The sequence below is a fragment of the Podarcis liolepis genome, assembly GCF_965112155.1.
Source record: "Podarcis liolepis genome assembly, chromosome: 1".
Taxonomy (NCBI): domain Eukaryota; kingdom Metazoa; phylum Chordata; class Lepidosauria; order Squamata; family Lacertidae; genus Podarcis; species Podarcis liolepis.
In genome coordinates, this window is record NC_139554.1 from 126,310,669 (window position 1) to 126,333,561 (window position 22,893).

General features: G+C 45.1%; 1 protein-coding gene across 11 annotated transcripts in view; it reads left to right on the forward strand.

Annotated features, from left to right (window-relative positions):
- ANKRD44 (ankyrin repeat domain 44) overlaps nucleotides 1-22,893 on the forward strand; it is a 147,939-nt gene that overhangs the window by 71,460 nt on the left and 53,586 nt on the right. For all 11 annotated transcript variants that reach the window (XM_083467739.1, XM_083467730.1, XM_083467731.1 and 8 more), the window contains exons 4-8: nucleotides 8,907-8,977; nucleotides 14,399-14,599; nucleotides 15,965-16,052; nucleotides 20,500-20,642; nucleotides 22,474-22,686. In XM_083467739.1, the coding sequence (XP_083323865.1) occupies nucleotides 8,907-8,977; nucleotides 14,399-14,599; nucleotides 15,965-16,052; nucleotides 20,500-20,642; nucleotides 22,474-22,686 (716 nt within the window). The remainder of the gene's footprint in view (nucleotides 1-8,906; nucleotides 8,978-14,398; nucleotides 14,600-15,964; nucleotides 16,053-20,499; nucleotides 20,643-22,473; nucleotides 22,687-22,893) is intronic.

Genomic DNA, 22,893 nt, shown 5'->3' on the forward strand with positions numbered 1-22,893 from the left:
TCCAGAGGCCTGGTTAAAAAGGAACGTTTTTGCCTGGCTCCTAACAGTGTATAAGGAAGGTGCCAGGTGAGCTTCCCTGGGGAGAGCATTCCACAGACGGAGCCACTGCAGAGAAGGCCCGTTCTCGTGTTCATAGAATCATAGAGTTGGAAGAAACCACAAGGGTCATTGAGTCCAACCCCCTGCCAAGCAGGAAACACCATCAGAGCACTCCTGACATATGGTTGTCAAGCCTCTGCTTAGAGACCTCCAAAGTAGGAGACTCCACCACACTCCTTGGCAGCAAATTCCACTGTCAAACAGCTCTTACTGTCAGGAAGTTCTTCCTAATGTTTAGGTGGAATCTTCTTTCTTGTAGTTTGGATCCATTGCTCCGTGTCCGCTTCTCTGGAGCAGCAGAAAACAACCTTTCTCCTTCCTCTATATGACATCCTTTTATATATTTGAACATGGCTATCATATCACCCCTTAACCTCCTCTTCTCCAGGCTAAACATGCCCAGCTCCTTTAGCCGTTCCTCATAAGGCATTGTTTCCAGGCCTTTGACCATTTTGGTCACCCTCCGAACCTCTTGAGGAGGAGGCACATGAAGGAGGGCCTAAGAAGATGATCTCAGGATCCAGGGAGGTTCATATGGAAAGAGGTGGTCCTTGAGGTATTGTGGTCCTGAGCCGTTTAAGGCTTCATAAGTCAAAACCAGCACTTTGAATCGGGCCCGGAAACTAATTGGTAGCCAGTGCGGCTGGACCAGGTCGGTGTAATATGCTCAGATTGTTTTCCTCCGGTGAGCAACCTGGCTGCTGAATTCTCATCCTGTGGTTTCCAGGAACTGGTATTCAGGAACTGGAAACTGTCACAGATAGGTAGCCGTGTTGGTCTGCCATAGTCAAAATAAAAAATTCCTTCCAGTAGCACCTTAAAGACCAACTAAGTTAGTTCTTGGTATGAGCTTTCGTGTGCATCTCATTATACATGACTAAGCCATTTCTCACCTTCTCACCCCTTGCCTTTTCCTGTAAGACCTATTACAGTCGTTAAGAGTCGTCAACAGGCTCATCTCAGCTATCTGCCAATCTCCCATTCCCACCACCCTTCTGAGTAATACCCCTCCCCACCTTCTCACTATATAGAAGGATCTGGCAACTTCTGTTTCAGTGTATCTGAAGAAGTGTGCATGCACACGAAAGCTCATACCAAGAACTAACTTAGTTGGTCTTTAAGGTGCTACTGGAAGGAATTTTTTATTTTGGAAGCTGTCAGGCATTGAACCTGGGATCTCTTGCGTGAAACACACATCTTCTGCCACTTAGCCGTACATATAGACAGGACTTAAAAAAAACAACCCCACAAACCCCTCTCTTCCTGCCCTACTTCATCATTTCACTCCAACTAGGCCATAGAAGACCCTCAGACAGCATGAACTCACATAGCCACAGTGACTTCATTTTCACAGTGCCATTTCCACACAACTGGCCGCAGGTCTTCTACTTTACCCCTGACTAATTTCTCTTTTAATGGTAACCTAGAGGCCCATTCCTGACATGTTTCAGTGCACAGGACATATGCTTTATTCATTAGATGCTATGTTTATTTGTACTGCCACCAGTTCATGTGCCACAAGTCTAACTATGAGCATATTTCACAGAATGTCTCTCCTGAGCCTTGTATGAAATTCAATGGGCTGATTCTTTTTGCAGCGTCTAGCCCCGCCGACAATATCGCTGCTGGTTGTAAATCTTTCTTGTGCTCCCTCTAAATTAAAAAACAAAAGATGCAGAGAGTTATGCCGCCTGCTGTTCACACTTGCCACATTCATCCGTTTCCAACCTTTCTGAAGCATCGTTGAAAACCTAAGCCTAAAAAGAAAGAAAGAAATTTGACTGCAGCTTTGATAGAGAGGGCTTTGCTTCTCATCTAACAGGTTGCTGCAGCAAATAAATTTAGAAGTCATATAACCTTGGTGGTATTCCAGAGGGGCATGAGCAGCAATGTGCTGTGTGAGAAATAATACTTCAGAGGTTTTTTTTAAAAAAGCAGCAGCCAGGAAACACACAGAGAATATATAGCACCAGTCCCAGCCGCTATTTTGCACAAGGTCTCATAAAACATGATTGTGTCATATTTCTTGCTCACAAAGGAGCTGAATCATTCAGGCCCAATAATAATAATAATAATAATAATAATAATAATAATAATAATAATAATAATAATAATTTATTTATACCCCGCCCATCTGGCTGGGTTTCCCCAGCCACTCTTGTCAAAGTCGCTGGTAAAAAAATGTGAATTATTTTTTTCAGAATTATGTTTGAAATAATCTTCATTACGTTTCTAATCCTTATGCTTTCAAAAACATGCCTAAATAAAGAAATGAAGGCATCTTACTTAATTATCTAAGATGCTGGGCAAATATAATCCCCACATATTAAAAGTACATGTTATCTATTTTTTGAGATCCACTGCACAACACCCACCACCAACTAGAGGGCGCTAGAGAGTTTTAAGAAGGCTAATAACTTGTGTAGAGGGTGGCATTGCGGAATGGGCTCCGCCCTCCATAGGATGCATGCGGAGTAGAGGGCATGTATGTAGAGAAAACTCTATTCACATATCTGGGAAACTCTGCAGAAGTCAGGAGTGGCATGTTAGTCATGTTTAGTGTTTGAAAAGAGCTCCCGTCCTTCTCCAACAGCCTCCTGGAAGTTAACTTGGTGCAGCAGCCAAAGGCCAGTTCATAAGCTGCTTCCTGGTTTCAGTTTATTACTCTATCCATGCATGTAGACTCCTTGTGTGAAAGGAACATATTAAAAAAAAAAGCTTAAGGCAGGACTTCAGAACCTGTGTGTCCTTCCAGATGTGGTTGGAGTCGTGTTCTCATCAGCCCTAGCCAGCCTGACCAGTAGTCAAGGACGATAGGGAGTCGTAGTTCAGCAATTTCTGGACGGCATCGTATTGGATGCCCTGAATTAGAGTGTAGGATTGTGGAAACCCAAGTTCAGGTTCTTACTCAGCCATGGAGATCTGCAGATAACCTTGGACGCGTCAACTACCACCAGCCCCTGCCATCATGGCCAATGGTCAGGGATGTTGGAAGTTGTAGTCCAGCTGGCGCAGTGGGTTAAACCACAGAGCCTAGGGCTTGCCAATCACAAGGTCGGTGGTTCGAATCTCCGTGACAGGGTGAGCTCCCGTTGCTTGGTCCCTGCTCCTGCCAACCTAGCATTTCGAAAGCACATCAAAGTGCAAGTAGATAAATAGGTACCGCTCCAGCGGGAAGGTAAACGGCGTTTCCATGCGCTGGTCTGGTTCTCCAGAAGCGGCTTAGTCGTGCTGGCCACATGACCCGGAAGCTGTATGCCGGCTTCTTCGGCCAATAAAGCGAGATAAGCGCTGCAACCCCAGAGTCGGTCACGACTGGACCTAATGGTCAGGGGTTCCGTTACTTTACATTTGAAGTGCCACAGGATTGCTACCCATCCTGTAGCCCAATATTGACTTCTCCAATGGGCAGTATCAGCAGTTCTCCTCCGGCAGAAGTCTAGACACAATCTGCTACCTGATCTTTTTTATAAAAAAAAAACCAACAACACCTAGAGATTCAAACCATTTAACATGGGACTAGTGATCTACAGCTCTGCTCCAAAGTAATCAAAATTACTTTGCAGAAATCCAGAGGGTGGACAACAGATGCTTGCTGCTACTCTACTTGAGTTCAGTCTATCCTGTCCCAAGAGCGACCTACGTCTTGAGTGAGGGACTTAGTAGCTCAAACACTTAACTACCGTATTTTTCGCCCTATAGGACGCACTTTTTCCCCTCCAAAAATGAAGGGGAAATGTGTGTGCGTCCTATGGGGCAAATGCAGGCTTTCACTGAAGCCTGGAGAGCAAAAGGCGTCGGTGCGCACCGACCCCTCTCGCTCTCCAGGCTTCAGGAAGCTATCCGCAAGCCTTGCGTGCCCGGGGGGAGTTCCGGCAACTTCCGGAGGATGCCCCGTGCTTTGCGCATGTGTCTGCAAGCCTTGCGCGCCCAGGGGCACTCCCCCCGGGGGCGCAAGGCTTGCGGGCGGGAGCACGGGGCGCCCTCCGGAGGACACCCCTGCTTCGCGCAGGTGTCTGCAAGCCTTGCGCGCCTGGCGGGAGTTGCTGCCGGGCTCGCAAGGCTTGCGGATAGCAGCCTGTTCCGGGGGCTGGGGTCGGGGGAAGCTCGGACTTCCCCCTCCCCAGCCCCGCGGCTGGGGGGGGAAATAAATTTTTTTATTCATTCCCCCCCCCCCCAAATGAGGTGCGTCCTATGGGCCAGTGCGCCCTATAGGGCGAAAAATACGGTACCTTGAGTGAGGGACTTAATAATAATAATAATAATAATAATAATGATAATAATAATAATAATAATATTTTTTATTTATACCCCACCCTCCCCAGCCAAGGCCGGGCTCAGGGCGGCTAACAAGCAATAATAAAAACAAATTGAATGAATACAACTTAAAAACAAGATTAAAATACAACATTAAAACATTGAAACATTAAAATGCAGCCTCGTCGCAGGAGGAGAAAGGAAAAAAGAAAGAGGGGGAGGGAATCAAATTGACTCCAAGCCAAAGGCCAGGCGGAACAACTCTGTCTTACAGGCCCTGCGGAAAGAAATCAGATCCCGCAGGGCCCTGGTCTCGTGAGGCAGAGCGTTCCACCAGGTCGGAGCCAGTGTTGAAAAGGCCCTGGCTCTGGTTGAGGCTAATCTAACTTCCTTAGGGCCCGGGACCTCTAGGGTGTTGCTATTTATGGACCTTAAGGTCCTCCGTGGGGCATACCGGGAGAGGCGGTCCCGTAGGTACGAGGGTCCTAGGCCGTGAGGGGCTTTAAAGGTCAAAAGCAGCACCTTAAATCTGACCCTGTACTCCACCGGGAGCCAGTGCAGCTTGAAAAGCACTGGGTGAATATGCTCCCATGGCAGAGACCCTGTGAGGAGCCTCGCTGCAGCATTCTGCACCCGCTGGAGTTTCTGGGACAGCTTCAAGGGCAGCTCCACGTAGAGTGAATTACAGTAGTCAAGCCTGGAGGTGACCATCGCATGGATCACTGTGGCCAGGTCGAGGCGGGAAAGTTGCTTAGTAGCTCAAACTCTTAACTACCACACCAGCTCTCCAGTGAGGATGGCTTTGCTGTACTAAGCAGTCTCCTGTATGTAAACCAATCGTGTAAAGAAGTTATCAAGTTAAACAGAAGTTCTGAACGATAGTCACGCAGGTCAGTAGTGCAAAGCAGTAGTTCTGCTTCCTCTCTTCAAAGCCGTTCACAAACGAACGTTGCAAAGTCAGACGAAAAGGCATGGTTTATGACTGCAACTATCCTGTTATTGCTACATCCTTTCTTCGCATTATTGTGGCAAATCCTGGGCTTGCTCATATCAAAAGCATGCAGAAACAGAAGGGAGGTGCAAGTCTCAAGTGAATTCACAAGGAAACCACTGTGGAATATCAGTTGCATAGCATGCGCTGAAGTTTCCCGCAAGCCTAGTGAAGAGATTTTATAAATATTAACCTTCAAAACAGTAATGGTCCAATGGAAACATAACCACGGTTAAGTCTTATGTCTGAATGTCTACGCCATGGTTGCCTACAAAGCAGACTCGCTTACTTTCAATAATAATACTCTTATGGGCTTTCAGTGTACCTGATCAACACCTGCACTTCCCACAGGAGTGCTTTTCTGCTATCATCTGGAAGAGAGTGTGAGCAACAGAGGCAGATAGTGGTGGAAATATATGAAGATATATTTTAGGTTGTTGTGCCCACATCCTGCTTGAAGAGTTCTCAAAGGCTACTGTAAAAACTGGACCAGATGATTTTGGGGGCTGATCTAGCAGGACTTTTCTCACGTTCCTATGACTTCTGCTGTGTTCTTGCTTCAAGTGTTCAGTTGTTTAATATATTTAATTGTAGACAGGTTGTACAATGACAATAAAATGTATTATTATTGTTTATTCCTGAAACATACAGTGAAGATAAAACACATCCAAGCACACCCAGTGATAAATAGATCTTCTGAATTTTAAAACTCTTACTTAAATAGCCTTGTTAAATGGGCCACGTTCCTCTGGGCCAATTAAATTTATGAATCTAAGTTTGCCATGTCCATTAACTTCTAAGGAGTCTTGGTAGAAGAAGTGTTGACTACCACTCATAGGATGTGTCCAATGCTAGCTCTACTCAGAGTAAACCCATGGACAGTAGTGGACATAACAATCTTATACATACATCCTTTTATGTCCATTAATTTAAGTGAGTCTGCTTTGAGTGAGGATAATGTTGGCTCAAGTGATTGGTGAAGCTGCAGATCTTAAGATGAGGGTCAAGGGACCTCTTTGGCTTTTAAAAAAGGTGGTAATGAACTGCAATGCTTCTTTTGTGCTTGACTGAATATTCCCTAGGCTATAATAATTGCTTTACAAATACATGTCGATTGAACGTGCAGATCATTTCTCTCGGTTAGGTAAACGGCACCTTGCAAAATGTGAAGGAAGAGGATGTGGAAGCCAGAATGCGATGAAACTGATAGTGTAGTAGCTTATTTCAGGACTGTGGTCGTTTGACTGTTATAGTTTACCGCATTTTTTGCTCTATAAGACTCACTTTTTCCCTCCTAAAAAGTAAGGGGAAATGTGTGTGCTTCTTATGGAGTGAATGCAGGCTGCGCAGCTGCTTTCACTGCACAGCGATCCCTCTTGCTGTTCTGGCTTCTGAGATTCAGAATATTTTTTTTCTTGTTTTCCTCCTCCAAAAACTAGGTGCGTCTTGTGGTTTGGTGCGTCTTATAGAGCGAAAAATGCGGTAATCTGTTTTCTTTTTTGGCAATAGAACTGCAGCAACCAACGTTGAACTTATTATTATTGTTTTTTTCGGAGGGCCTACCAAATGATAAGTAAACCAATGTCACAACCACCTTATAAGGCAGTCTTCAAATTCCTCTTCAAAGACAACAGCATGCTATTCAGTTTGCACATAGGGTTTGAGGAGGGGATTATGGTATGGGTAATTTCTTCCCCCTCGTATTCAGTACTAAACAACAAAAACCACCCTGAATTCACTGTGGTGAAGGAAAGCTTACAGTGCAGTATGCTTTATACAGGCAGTAAATAACTCTTGGAAACAGTCCTGAGAAGAGTTAAAAAAAAAAATACACAATAAAATAAAACCCACAGAATGGTAGGGCTTTTCTTGACAGGTGGGGTAGAGGGTAATATTGCATTTTTATAAAAATGTTAGATGCAGGAGTGCCAATTTGGCCCTGCAGTCCTGGGTGCCATGCGGCGTGCAGGGCCTGGCACCAAAATTTGTGGGTGCTCGGGCACCCAGGGCCCCAGGGAGTTGGCACCTAGGGTTAAATGTACATATTTATGTGGGAGTGGTAGAAGCAGCATGTGTTCAACCTCTTAAAGCGTTAGCCTTAAAGCATTCGCTTTATATCCAGCCAACAAAAAGTGGTGTGGGTTGAAATACTTGCCCCTTCTTTGCCTTTTGCACTCTCTGCTGTTGCCCAGTCGCCTGGCCCCAGGTACGGATGGCCACATAATAGGAGCAACTTTGCTAGCTGTGTGAGCATTCAACCTGCCCATGCCAAGGGCCTTCTCGGTGGCAGCTCCCAGACTTTGGAGCTCCTTCACTGGAGAAGTTAGACCGGCCCTTACCCTTGTTGTCCTTCCATCGGCAGGTGAAGACCTCTTATTATTGGAGCAGGCTTTTGGGAACTGACTAGTTTTTTTTTTGAAATGGCTGGTGCTGTGCTGTTTTTATTGTAATCGCCTGTATGTTTTTAACAGTTCTTTCACATTTCTATAATTTTTTTACTCTGTGTTTATTTGGTCTTCAGTTATTGTTTCCAGCCCTGTTTTTAGCTGTTCCTGTTTTATCTGTAAGCCGCCTTGAGTCCCTGTCAGGGGGGAAAGGTGGGGTATAAATAAATAAATAAACAAACGACTACTTGGATCATAAGGGACGTAGGTGGTGCTGTGGATTAAACCACAGAGCCTAGGACTTGCCAATCAGAAGGTCAGCGGTTCGAATCCCCGTAATGGGATGAGCTCCCGTTGCTCGGTCCCTGCTCCTGCCAACCTAGCAGTTCGAAAGCACGTCAAAGTGCAAGTAGATAAATAGGCACCGCTCCAGCGGGAAGGCAAACGCCGTTTCCGTGCGCTGCTCTGGTTTCGCCAGAAGCGGCTTAGTCATGCTGGCCACATGACCCGGAAGCTCTACGCCGGCTCCCTCGGCCAATAAAGCAAGATGAGTGCCGCAACCCCAGAGTCGGCCACAACTGGACCTGATGGTCAGGGGTCCCTTTACCTTTACTTTTACTAGGATCATAGAATTGTAGAGTTGGAAGGGACCCTGCGGATCGTAGAGTCCAACCCCCTGCAAGAATAATGATACAACGCTGGTTTCTGAGCTTCCCGTGCAGCATTCCAAGGGAACAGTTGGTTCTTAGCTGCTCAGTCCTCTTCAGGTTGCTTAAAATGTGGAGCATGAGCTTTTTGGACGTCTTTGCAATCATTCAACTTGAGTTGGGCCATGAAGGTTTCCCCGGATCTCAGCCGTTCTTTCCTTCTGTCTTCCCACCACCACACGCATACAAACATGCTCATCTCCAGGAGGAGGCGCTTATATTAGGGATGGGGGAAACCAATCTAACTTGTTCGTCTTTTCTGTTGAGCTCTTCCTAGTTGAATTCTCTACAGAGGATCCCCTGAGAGCAAATTAGCTTTGCTATCAACCCTGTTGATGTTAAAAACGAAGCTGCAAAGTCTGGAGCGCAATCCTGCATCGTTCTGCGCCCCAAGTTGCATGTGTGCAATGGAATTATTACCACTTTTGTTTCAGATGGTCTGAAAGATGTTTCCCTTTTTATTTGCAGGGGCACGTGTCAATGCCAAGGACAACATGTGGCTGACCCCTCTGCACCGAGCAGTTGCTTCAAGGAGCGAAGTGAGTGATGTATATAAACCACTGAGCCTCTTGGGCTTGCCGATCAGAAGGTCGGCGGTTCGAATCCCCGCAACAGGGTGAGCTCCGGTTGCTCTGTCCCAGCTCCTGCCAACCTAGCAGTTTGAAAGCACACCAGCGCAAGTAGATAAATAGGTACCACTGCGGCGGGAAGGTAAACGCCGTTTTCATGCGCTCTGGTTTCCGTCACGGTGTTCCATTGCGCCAGATGTGGCTTAGTCATGGTGGCCACATGACCCGGAAAGCTGTCTGTGGACAAACGCTGGTTCCCTTGGCTTGAAAACGAGATGAGGGCTGCAACCCCATAGTCGCCTTTGACTGGACTTAACCGTCCAGGCGTCCTTTACCTTTTAGCTTTATATATCCAAGATATTGTGAAGCGCTGGTTCCATGTATTTCATTGACAAAGTAAACAAAACAAATAATTTATGGATAGTATTGACCCCCCCACCATCTGTATTCTAGAAAATAGTTGTGGGCCGAAGCACAGTTTTTTAAAAAAATCTATCAATTAATAACGCTACAGACTTGCGGTACTTGTAAAAGGAGTGGACATGCCTAGATATTTTAAAAATATTAAGTGGTTTAGAAATGCTTTTAAATAAAAATAACGGAATAAATGTATTTTATTTATTAAATCACCATGAAACTAGAAGCATCCTAAAGCTCAGAATGTGATAGACTGAGGGGAAGAGGAGGGAGGAACATGGACCCTCTGCCCAATCTACGGCCATATGGCTTGGCAATTGTAATCATGTTTGTCTTTGCTAAGTTGCTGGTATTGGCCAGGCCAAACGCAAACCACCACTCAGGTATTGTGGCTTGCTAATGGCTTGATGAATCTCCTATTTTGCTGTGTGCCTTAGACTGCAAAGAAAGAAAGAAAGAAAGAAAGAAAGAAAGAAAGAAAGAAAGAAAGAAAGAAAGAGATTGCTTGCAAGCCACAGTCTGTAGATAGTTAGCTGTCTTCTGCTTAGTGGTGTGCTGGTTATGCAAGTCTCATGCATTCAACTTTTAGAATATAATTAGAAACATGGCAGGTGTTCCCCAAGGTGAAACTGGTTGTTGATTGCATTGCATACTTTGACCTCCTGGTCACTCCTGTCTGAGACCAACTTGGGTCAAAACAAAAACAATCTGTGGCTTTCATGAATGAGATGCAAAAAAACGGATCTCTTGCCTTAACATGGGTGACTGAAATTGCTCCTCAGGATTGATGAGTGAGGTCTTGGTGTATGAGTGCTGCTCCTAATTGTACTAGAAAGGCAATTAATTCGACTTGCCTTGGAACGTAAGTCTAGCAGGCACTTCTTATGAAAGATCAAGATTCAGGGTAGATATGGTAAGCAAGTATGTCCAAATGTGTAGGGGAAGAGAATAAAAACCAATGGCAAGTAGGCGCTTAGCAAAGTTGATTAAAGCTGTGAATATGTTTGTGATGAAAGCTGTGCAGCTGCTAATGGACTACTCAATATAGTTTAAATCAGGGGTGGAAAACCTTTGTTCTTCCAGATGTTGTTGGACATTGCTGCCTTTTGGAGGTCGTAGTGCTCTCTTGTCCAGGGATCAAGGTCCCAGACAACTGATCTAAACAAACCAGAATGTCCCAGACCTCAGCTGGTTCGGTAGCAGAAGCGGGGATACAGTGGTGCCCCGCAAGACGAATGCCTCGCAAGATGGAAAACTCGCTAGACGAAAGGGTTTTCCGTTTTGGAGGTGCTTCGCAAAACGAATTTCCTATGGGCTTGCTTCGCAAGACGACAATGCCTTGCGAGTTCCTGTGGGGTTTTTTCCCTTTCCCCCCCTTTTTCTAAGCCGCTAAGCCGCTTATCAGCTGATCTGATCAGCAGATAAGCCCCTAAAGGCCGCTAATAGCGCTAATCCGCTAATCCGTCAATGGGCTTGCTTCGCAAGACGAAAAAACCACTAGACGAAGAGAATCACAGAACGGATTCTTTTCGTCTTGCAAGGCACCACTGTATATTTGCCTGCTTCCACCTGGTTGGTTAATTAATTAGCTGTAATCAAGGCCTTAGGCCACAAGGCTATTGCTAAAATTTCAGCTGGAACATTTAAGAAAGATAAACCTTTGCGACGCTTGCTGGTCACCCATTACTTACCTTGTATTTATTATCTTTTTCCTGTCCGCTGCCACTAAGCCGCACACAGTCAAAAGCTGTAGGAAGGAAAAGTGTAGGTTTTGCTGAAAGCAAATTTTATTTTTAACTGAAGCAGAAATAGTTAGCCACTGCCTTCCAACATCCCGGCAGAGGACCTTTATTAATGTGACACTTGATTTGTAGCGTAGCAGGAAGCAGAACACGGAAGATAATAAGACGCTGGAATAACCTTGACATAAATGGGACATTCCCTAGAGATCTGCTGGCTTAGGTTGCAGCCCTGTGCACAGTTAGGTTGGAGGCACACAGCAGTTTTCCAGACAGTGGGTATGATATAGCTGTTCTCCTACATACGCATTTCATTTGTCCAGAGTTGTCTGTCATCAGGCTGGTTTTAGAAGTGCTGAGAAACCTTGCACAGCCTGTTTGAGAAGGATGATATTGAGCTGAGTGTTCACATCCGAAATCTGGTCACCTTCAACTCTAGGGAACCCCACCCCACCCCGATCCCCATCGTGATCTGGCTCCAGCCTTGGACTGCTTTAAATGCCATTGATGTCTATGGGAGTTAAGTGGTCTAGCTGCATGCAAGACTACTGCCATCAGCATTGCTAGCTTTTAGGAACAATGAGTGCCACATGCTTTTAACTAGTTTGTTTTTATTACTCTGTATTCTATAACTGATATTTTTTAATGGTGTAAGCCACCGTAAATCCCAGCTTGGAAGAAAGGCGGGATATAAATACAGTAGTACCTCTGGTTACGGACGGGATCTGTTCTGAAGGCCCGGCCGTATCCCGAAAAGTCCATAAACAGAGGTGCCTTTCTGCGCATGTGTGCAGCGCGATAGAACACTTCTGCGCATGCGCGGTGCATGCACATTTCTTGTGTACATGCACGCTGCGTGCAGATTGTGCGCATGCGCGCGCAGCAAAACCCGGAAGTATACACTTCCAGGTTTGCCGTGTTCGCAACCTGAAAATTATGTATCCAGAGGGATATGTAACCCAAGGTACCACTGTATATTAAATTATTATTTCTGTGAACCTACCTTATTTGTACTTCCTGAACCAACACATGAACCAAAATTATGCTTTCCTTTTAAATTTTTCCTTTCTCTAAATTGTGCAAAATGTGTAAACGTGTACAAAAAAAGCATATTTAGGGGAAGTGGGCACAAAATGTTTATGTTAGTGAAAACAGCATACGTAAATGTGTTACATTAGGAGAAAATGACCTGAAAAAAGGGATATCTTAGGAACAATACATATACAAATGTGAACTTAAAAAAAAAAAATGTTCACAAGTGAAGTGGAAATGGAGGAAGCGGAATTTAAGACTGAGAAAAATGAGAGGCTGAGAGAAACTGAACTGGTCAGATTTGTCCATTCCTAAGAAAAACACAAAACAACCAAGCAGGACGGAATTTTCAATGATTCCATCCTCGCATTCTAAGCTGTCGTTTTTGTGTTTACGTTTTCATCATCCAAACACTGAGTCGAGGCAATGCGTGCCGGTGAATTGGCTGCCGAGCGTGTCTTCTTTTGAAAAAGTTGCAAGCTGGCTTTTCTCCAGAGATGGATGGAATTGCTTCAGCAACCACTGGAGCACTTGCCAAGCCTGGAGGCACAAATCCTTGGAGCTCATTTCTGAAGTCGAGGACTGTCAGGTCACTCCTGGAGTTTCCCAGCTGCTGGCTTCTGACAAAAGTCCAGTGAAAGAAATCTCTAATGGAATACAAATGCTTGGAAAGAAATGAAAGTTGGGGGGGGGGGGAGATGGAGGGTCTATACACATTAATAGCAAAGGTTAAACATCCAGCTATAAAAAGCAAATAGGTACAGCTATTATCTTTATGACCCAGAATTGCAGCGTACTGGGTTTATTTCAGAGCGGATGATTTCAATTTAATATGACAGTCTGGCTGACAAGATGGATTTGTAAACCCTTTAATATATATTGATTCTGAAGTGTAACCCTCCCTTTGCTGTGAAACACTAAAATAGTGATGTGGAATGCACATTGTGTGACATAGGTGACAACTCCCTGGGGCCCTGGATGCCCGAACACCCACAAAATTCCCTATGAAGGAGCAGGGCACCCACAAATTTCAGCGCTGCACAGCACCCACGGCCCAGGGCACCCACGGTTGTGGGGCTAAGTTGGCACTCCTGTTGTGTGCACACCTTAGGAGGATTGTTTTTCCGGCATAGCCTTCTTCCTTTCAGTACATGCATTCATGTACACTTATCAGTCTCCTTGTGGGGGGCGGTTGGGCGTGCTGTTCTCCCGGTCCACAGCTCCCCAGGCCTGTCCCACCAAACATCCATCAATATTAAGGTGCTTGATGTGTGGTGGTGGCACACGAGTATAGGCTGTGTACACATACCGTATTTTTCGCTCTAGAAGACGCACTTATTCCCCTTCAAAAATTAAGGGGAAATATGCATGTGTCTTATGGAGCGAATGCAGGCTCCTTGGCTTCAGCGATAGCAACGCGAAGCCTCTGAAGTGCAGAGGGAGAGCTCCCCCCGTGCTCCGGAGGCTTTGCGTTGCTTTCGCTGAAGCTGCCTGAAGCCCCTGGAGCGCAGCGGGAACTCCCGCTGCACTCCGGAGGCTTCAGGCAGCTATCCGCAAGCCTTCAGAGCACAGCAGGAGTTCCCGCTGTGCTCCGAAGGCTTGCGGATAGCTGCCTGAAGCCTGGAGAGCGAGAGGGGTCGGTGCACACCAATACCTCTTGCTCTCTAGGCTTCGCTGCGCTGGAGAGGCGCTGCACAGTTTTCCCTCTCTGCGCAGCGCCCCTTCAGCGAAGCGGGAGGAGAAATGGAAGGGGCTCCGTTTCTCCTGCCGCTTTGCTGAAGGGGCGCTGAGCAGAGAGGGGGAGAATTTTTTCCCCCTGTTCTCCCCCTCCTATGGTCCGGTGCGTCCTATACAGTGAAAAATACGGTAACTCAAAATTCAGCTAGGTCCTTTTTCTCAGTTCGGATCGAAGCTGGGTGGTGGTGGAAGGGGGAACCCCACACATCAAAATGCAACATTTGATGAGAAATGACAGGATAGATGCAGGATAGATATGGATCGTGGCTCACATCGTGTGGCTTCCCAGCGCATTGGATGCAAAGTGAATGGGTCGTGTGCACAGCCGATATCTCGAATACCAAAGGGTTCTTTGTTTTTTTTATAGCGGTGGAATGATGTGGCCACAGTGCAGGAGATTTGCACGTCTGATTTGCATTTATAATAAACGCTTGCTTGTAAGAATTTAACTGTGCTGCCTTTTTAGGAAGCAGTGCAAGTATTGATTAAACATTCGGCTGATGTGAATGCCCGGGACAAGAACTGGCAGACACCCCTGCATGTAGCAGCTGCGAATAAAGCCGTGAAGTGTGCCGAAGTGATCATTCCGCTTCTGAGCGGCGTCAACGTCTCTGACAGAGGGGGTCGGACCGCGTTACACCATGCAGCTCTGAATGGCCATGTCGAAGTGAGTGGGCTTAATAGCCTGGGCTGCTATAGCTCGGGACCTTTTCATGTCAGTGCGTGGGAAGGCAAGCATTCTTCTTAGTTGCTATTTGTAGTGTTAGCCCCAAGTTGAGTGCCAACATTATTTTATTGCTCCCCATGTAATGGATCAGGGGATAACTTTGTTGCAGGGGATAATAATAATAATAATAATAATAATAATAATAATAATAATAATACACCTGCTGTCTTTAGTCATAATTGGCCAATGACAAATTGTGATGAGCTTGATGTGGAAGTTATAGAACCTCTCAATGGAATCTCAAAATATTCCTCTAGAATGAAGAGGGGAAAGAACCCCTACCTTTCCCGCCCCGACCTGGCCACAGTGATCCATGCGACAGTTACCTCCAGGCTTGACTACTGTAATTCGCTCTGCGCGGGGCTGCCCTTGAAGCTGTCCCAGAAACTCCAGCGGGTGCAGAATGCTGCAGCGAGGCTCCTCCCGGGGTCTCTGCCATGGGAGCATATTCACCCAGTGCTTTTCCAGCTGCACTGGCTCCCAGCGGAGTACAGGGTCAGATTTAAGGTGCTGCTTTTGACCTTTAAAGCCCTTCACGGCCTAGGACCCTCGTACCTACGGGACCGCCTCTCCTTGTATGCCCCACAGAGGACCTTAAGGTCCATAAATAGCAACACTCTAGAGGTCCCGGGCCCTAAGGAAGTTAGATTAGCCTCAACCAGAGCCAGGGCTTTCTCAACACTGGCTCCGGCCTGGTTTAACGCTCTGTCTCATGAGACCAGGGCCCTGCGGGATCTGATTTCTTTCCGCAGGGCCTGTAAGACAGAGTTGTTCCGCCTGGCCTTTGGCTTAGAATCAGTTTGATTCCCTTCCCGTCTTTCTTTTTCCTTTCTCCTCCTGTGAAGAGGCTGCATCCTAATGTTTTAATGTTGTATTTTAATCTTTTTTTAAATTGTATTTTAATCAACTTGTTTTTATTATTGGTTGTTAGCCGCCCTGAGCCTGGTCTTGGCTGGGGAGGGCAGGGTATAAATAAAAATTTATTATTATTATTACTTATCTGTAAAGGTTTGGCTTATTTACAGGAAAAGCTTTAGTCAAAAGATAACCGGCACAGTTGAGCTGCACTTTTCTAGAAGTTTTTAAAGCCTCACCTAAGATTGATTGGATACTCTAAAATTTTGCTCATAAGAACCAATTGAATACTATATTATTAGAATTGATATTATGTTTCACAGCTATTTTTCGTATATCACAAGCACCTCTATGACATAGCAGTCTTCATTAAATGGATTCCTGTACTGTCCACAACAACTGAATATTGCTTCTTCCTTTTTTTGACGTTCCTTTGTTTCCTTGCTTCAGATGGTGAACTTGCTTTTGGCTAAAGCGGCAAACATCAATGCCTTTGACAAAAAGGACCGGAGAGCTTTGCACTGGGCTGCGTACATGGGTAAGAGCTTCTTTTTAACTCTTTGACAAAAATGGCAATAACAGGAGAGGCAATGAGATTCTTTTAAACCCGTTTAGAAAAATGCAGATTGAAAGTTGCAAGCTCTTGAGAATTTGCACCATCGATATACTAGCCAAAACAGCTGGAAAACGTGGATTGCATTCCTTTAGGAAAAATCCTTAGCATGAAAAGAAAGATGGTAATGGACACTACTGAGCAGCTGTCAGTTGAGCCTTCATGCAGTTGTGTTTAAAAAAAAAATCCCAACTCTTCTTTCTTGAACTTAATAAGCACATTTCTCGCGCTTTCCATTGTTTATGTCTCACTGCAGTTCATGATACGGACATGATGGTTTTTCTAAGGCCATCTTCTGACTTGGATTGTTTCATAGTGACCCCAATCTGATTCTTCAGTTTCTAGCCATTGAACTACAGTGATATTTGAATGTGGAAGTAGGGTTAGGGATGGATCACTCATACACATTCTTTACTTGTTGACTGTAGCCTCATGTGCGGACTTGTATGAGTCCTCGTAGATTAATCCACACAAATTGAATTTTCCTATTATTTCATGCCAGCTCAAGCACAAATGTATTGAAACAATATCTTTCAATTGAGACACTTAACACATTTGGCTGAGGACTGTCGAGACAGAGCAACCAGGTTACGATAGACTGAAGAATGTTGTGACAGCTGCCCTGTACTTATGTGAATGTTAGCAAGTTAAGTTTGTAAGGTTAATAATTAAAGCAGGGGTCAGCAAATGTTTTCAGGAGGGGGCTGGTCCACTCTCCCTAAGACCTTGTGGGGGGCCAGACCCACCCCCTCCCGAAATGACCCCCCCTCCTAAAAGGACCCCCCTGCGCCACTCACGCTGCAGCCGCCGACGCCGCCTCGTCTTTGGCAGCGCCATCGTCGTCCTCTGCCTCGGCCACCGCCGCTTCCTCCCGCTCGGCTCTTGGCCATACGCAGCCGCCTTAGCGGGAAAGAAGGGGCGTCGCCCAGAGGCATCCGCGGCTTTGGATTGGCCGCAGGAGCTTCCTGCAGCCCAGCCAAAGCCGTGCCAGCATCGCAGAAGTCAGTCCTCGTGTGGCGAGGCTGCCGCACCGGTTTAGCCCAGGGACTGACTGAGCGGGCGCCAGGGTCTGAAAGGTTTGCGGGCCGGATTAACGAGCCCAGTAGGCCACATGCGGCCCACAGACCTTAGTTTGCCGACCCCTGAATTAAAGGAACATGTTGGTTCTACCAGTGCTCGGCTTGGGGCTCGGTCAGAAATCACAGATTGTACAAACGCAAGTCACTTACGTCTCTGCATAATCTGGGCAGGTACAAAGTGAGGGCAGAAATTAGATGCAATGACAGATGTGGGTTTTGCCGCAAAAAGAGCAATTTTCCCTCGTTCGCCCATAATGTGTACTTGTATGATGTCATCATGTAAAAGTTACCTTTTGCATTTCATCGCCTCTGCTCTCGTCTATTGGTTGCTTCCTGGATCTTAACCTGGTGATGTCATATCACACATATCTATAAATATATATTATGGACACAATGGACACAGAAGAGGTGGAACTTGTCCATGGATGTCTTTTTCTTTTTGGTGGAATGTTTATACCGTATTTTTCGCTCTATAACATGCACCCGACCATAACACGCACGTAGTTTTTAGAGGAGGAGGAAAAGCCGTAGGCATGCCACCCGTAGGCATTTCCTCCATAACACGCACAGACATTTCCCCTTACTTTTTAGGAGGAAAAAAGTGAGTGTTATGGTGCAAAAAATACGGTATTTATTGTTTGGTTCAGTTCTGCTTTCACTCATTGGTAGATCCAGGTAGGTAGCCGTGTTGGTCTGACGCAGTCAAAATAAATAAATAAAGATTAAAAATTGTCCAGTAGCACCTTAGAGACCAACTAAGTTCGTTCTGGGTTCGTTCTGGGAGAACGAACTTAGTTGGCCTCTAAGGTGCTACTGGACATTTTTTTTATTCATTGGTAGACCTTCAGAGATGGTTTAATAATTCGGTCTTTCAGTCTTGCTAGTTGATCAGTGCAGCAGCCATACTAAAAAGCACTTGCACTCATTGTTTGGACCAGCTAAGCTCAGTGTATGTGGACAGCAGGGACAGCATTCGCTGCTTAAGGACTTGTCGTGAGCCTACCTGGCTCCTCACTGGCACAGAGCAATCTTCACAGTGGGAATGATCATTTGTCCATTATTGCCGGTCTGTTTCAGAGAAAATGTGCCCATGTCTCCCAGGGAGACTTCCACTTTCTGTGGTAGTTTATTTCTGGGCTCAGCGGGTACAAAGCCAGCAACTAGGTGGATGTCAAAGATATGCTAGTGTACAGAAACCCTGGAGGGGAAATGCGCCATTAATTCAAAATCATTGCCATCCTTTGAACGCTTCTAATTTTAGAATGCTAGGGAACTCAGTCAGTAACCAACCTTTCAGGGTTAGCTGTAATTAACAAGAGCATTGTCGATAAATAAAACAAGAAACAAAACGAAAACCCTCTATATCTGTGCACTGTGAAATTTAGCAGAACAAAAGCGAGTCATTAGTAATCCTTTTCTGAAATCTTTACTTTTCCAGCTGTGCATTCAGCACATTCCCTCGCAGTTTTACTGTTAAGGCCATATGTTACCAGTCTTGCCGTTACTAGAAAAATAATCCAAGTATTTTGCTAGGAATATTTGGAAACAGCGAGGGTGTTTTGATTGAGGTTTGAAGCTTTTAGGGACCTTTTTGTGAATAGACTTTCTGCATGCAAAAAGAAAAGCCTCATTATTGGGATAGTTCTGTGTTGTGTATGTGACTTGAGGAGAGGCTGAAACCAGAAAGACACAGTTAATGATAACCAGCTGTGAACGTTTCTTTGTCTGAATGAATGAGTTCTTGAATCTGAGATGCACTGAAACATGAAGCAAAGCTGAAGGTAGAATTCAATAGATAACTACTTAAAATTATTTCTATATTTCTATATTCACATACTCATTCATAGGAATACCTGCTTTAGTTCTTTGAAACGTGTTGGTTTTGCACCCCTTTTTTTCTTGGCTTAGGATTCTCCATGTTCATTGCACCAAAAGTTCCTTTAGACAAAACAATTCAAGAGAGAGGTCTACAAAAGTGTCTTTGTCTTGACTGATTCATGCAGCTGGTTCAATTGATGATATTAATAATGTACTATTTTTGGAGCCTCCTAACGTTGTCATGCTGATTTGTCACTGGCCCATTGAATAAAGGGAAAAGTAAGAAAAGATTGTCTGCAAAATAAACAGAGGGAATATGGAAGAACTGGGCAATATAGAGCTGCTCTATGGGTCTGTGTCCCCCTCTCACCCTCCAGACAAGGCACCTGTGATTATTATTTTTTCTATGTCTGGTGTACACCCCCGCCCCCGCCCCCCAATCTTGTGTTAATAGAGTTGGCCAAAGTCTTTCACTACCCTAGACAGAGAAGCAAATCTCTCTCTCTCTCCCCATCTCTCTCCATGAAAGAACCATAGTCCCCAACGCTAGTGAATATATTTTGACATCTAAGGCAGAAAACCTCCCTCCCTGGCAGTAAAAATACAATAAGGAAAAAAACGAACAATGAAGAATTTGCTGCCCTTCCATGACTTCTACAATCTGCGCTAATGAGAAATACATTCAGCTTGCTTCCTAGTCAACCTGTGAACACACTAGAAGGTGGTTTGGCATTTCTCCAAGGCAAATACAGTGTGTTTATTCAAAACATTTGCCCCCGTTTTGAAGTTTCTCGCTGCAGGACTGTGTAGAAGGGGAGAAGCGCCAACAGTGACCCACAATACAATTTTTGATGGATTATCTAGTAACTACAGATTTTTGCATTTTGCTACGTTGGAGGACCTTGATCAGAGCCACGACATAACTTCAAAGAAAGATTTTAAGCAGGAATGTATACAAAGGATCACAGTTGTATCTGCTATGCATGTTGGAAGGTTGTTTGCTCCCTGATACATTTGGGCAGCTCTTGACATATCATAACCAAATTTTGTATGGTGGTTCCTGAGATCAAGGAGCAAGTTTTTGTCTGCTTGGATATAACTGGATGCCATTTTAAATCAAGATGGTGGACTGAAACTTTCAAAACTGCACTGGTTTTTTGTTTTTTAAAAATTCCCAGGTAATGCTGGGTACGAGGCTGCCAGTTTGTTGTAACTTGATTGTTAAGAGATCTATTCTTTGTGAATTAAGAAAACCGCAGTGGTGGACCACTAGAATTCTTGTTTCAATCAAATGGGTGGTAGACCACATAAGTGGTGGTATGCCCCTTCTGCCAATCTTAGCACCCAAAAGGGCGTGCAGGGAAGGAGGTGGAAATTTAGGGTTTGGGGGCCTGAGTCGTTTAGGGCTTGAAATGCTAACATGATCACCTTGAGTTACTTGAATTACGAGTAATGGCCCATTTCTCTTTTCCAAGGCCACTTGGAAGTTGTTGCATTGCTGATCAGTCACGGTGCGGAGGTGACATGTAAAGATAAGAAGGGTTACACTCCACTTCATGCTGCTGCGTCGAATGGGCAGATCAGTGTGGTGAAACACTTTCTCAATCTTGGTGTGGAGGTAAGAAGCGATTAATAATATTTTTTTTAACAGGCTAGTGAACACAGGGCACACTGTGATTTTAATCGGTATAATTCCTTCCTGTTGGAATTTTCAATTAGATTCTCGCTGCCTTTCTAAAATTTATTCTCTCATTGGTAAGGTTTATGGAGGAACCCATTTTGTCACCTGAGTTATTGGTTTTCTCTTATTTCTTGCCCATGATGCTAATATACCATAGCAGTTGAGAGTGACATGTTTAGGTGTGATTATCTTGCCTTCCTTTCTCCACCAGGCTTGAAATAAAAATTGGAATTCAGAGTGTGGGTGGATACATACCGTATTTTTCGCTCTATAAGACGCACTTTTCCCCCTCCAAAAATGAAGGGGAAATGTGGGTGCGTCCTATGGGGCGAATGCAGGCTTTCGCTGAAGCCTGGAGAGCGAGAGCGGTAGGTGCGCACCGACCCCTCTCGCTCTCCAGGCTTCGCGGACCTCTCGGCAAGCAGCGGGAACGCTCCCGCTGCTTGGGGAGAGTTGCCGGCATCCCGAAGCCTGCGCGCGCTGATCTCAGCACGTCCAGGCTTCGCGGATCTCTCCTCAAGCAGCGGGAACGCTCCCACTGCTTGGGGAGAGTTGCCGGCATCCCGAAGCCTGCGCGCGCTGATCTCAGCGCGTCCAGGCTTCACGGATCTCTCCTCAAGCAGCGGGAGCCACCGCTGGGCTCCCGCGGCTTGCAGAGAGCTGCCTGTTATGGGGCTGGGGTCGGGGGAAGCTCGGGCTGCCCCAGCCCCGCGCCTGGGGGGGAAATAATTTTTTCCCCTTTATTTCCCCCCCCAAAAACTAGGTGCGCCTTATGGGACGGTGCGTCCTATAGGGCGAAAAATACGGTATATAGGGGGAGGTACCTCTGAAACCTGTTATATATACCAGTTGTACTTCTGGAAAATGAGGATAATAACTTCCATGTTGATGGGCAGACTTTTTCCATTTTTTCCAGTGTCATTCCCTCACCTGACAAAGTAGATAATCTATTCAGCAAAGATATAGAGTTCTTCAACCTAGATGAAGTGTGAGGACAGGGAAACCTCTTTTTTCTTATTATTTTTCTTCGAAATTTATATTGAATGCCAGAAAAGATCAGGCAGTCTAAAGATTCTCCTTGATGACTTCCATCAAAACAATGAAGACACACGTTCCATCAAAAAAGATAAGCAACACAATGGATTTTGTTTAAAAAGTTGCATCATGAAATAAAAGGTTCGAATAAAAAGAGAGAGAGAGGTTTCAGAAGAAATATTTCCTTGTTAGGGGCATTAAAGTTCAATTGTCTCATTTGGAAATAAACCAGAACAATGGGACTTGACACCCCTAGCAAAGTAAGTTCTTTACAATTATCACATTTATTTCGTAGTGTGATTTTCCTATTTCCTAGTGTTGGTTTCCTATTTTCTTGAAATAATGCTTTCTTCCACTTAGAAAATTTTCAAGACTTAAGGCTTGTTGTTCTTCACTGTCATTTCACATAGATTTTGAAGGGGGGAAAAACCTCCTCCCCCACCCCCTATTTATGGGTCTAGTTAAAAGCTTTCTAGTTCATAGCTACATTGATTTATTTATTATTTTCCACGGGGAACTCTCTCTCTCTCTCTCTTTCTCTTGTCTAAAGGGAACTACATACCTAATTAACTGCTATTTACTGGAGTATTTTTGTCAATGAAATCTCTTGCATGCAGTAAAAAATCATGTCCTGGAACCCTCCTGCTATGACAACATGCAGTCAGCGGTGGGTTAGGCAAGGCCAGGGAGCTGATGTCTGTAATTTAATTAAATTGGCCTTGTTTTGTTGCAGATTGATGAAATGAACGTCTACGGAAATACTGCACTTCATATTGCTTGTTATAACGGGCAGGATTCTGTGGCTAACGAGCTGATTGACTATGGAGCTAATGTCAACCAACCTAATAACAGTGGATTCACTCCCCTGCATTTTGCTGCTGCTTCTACACATGGAGCTCTTTGTCTGGAATTGTTAGTGAATAATGGAGCAGATGTTAACATTCAGGTAAAACAATAGATTTGACACCTTTAGTTTTAATTGCCTGAACTTGATCTCTGCAAACTGGGTGAAAATGGAAGCAGAAGCCCAGAGGCAACTGTTGGCTACCTCTTGGGATGCTTCCACATATTGCATTTCCTTCTCATTCCACTTTTAACAGAATATGGGATAGTCACACCATCATCCACACCTCTTTGCATTTTATGCTTTTAC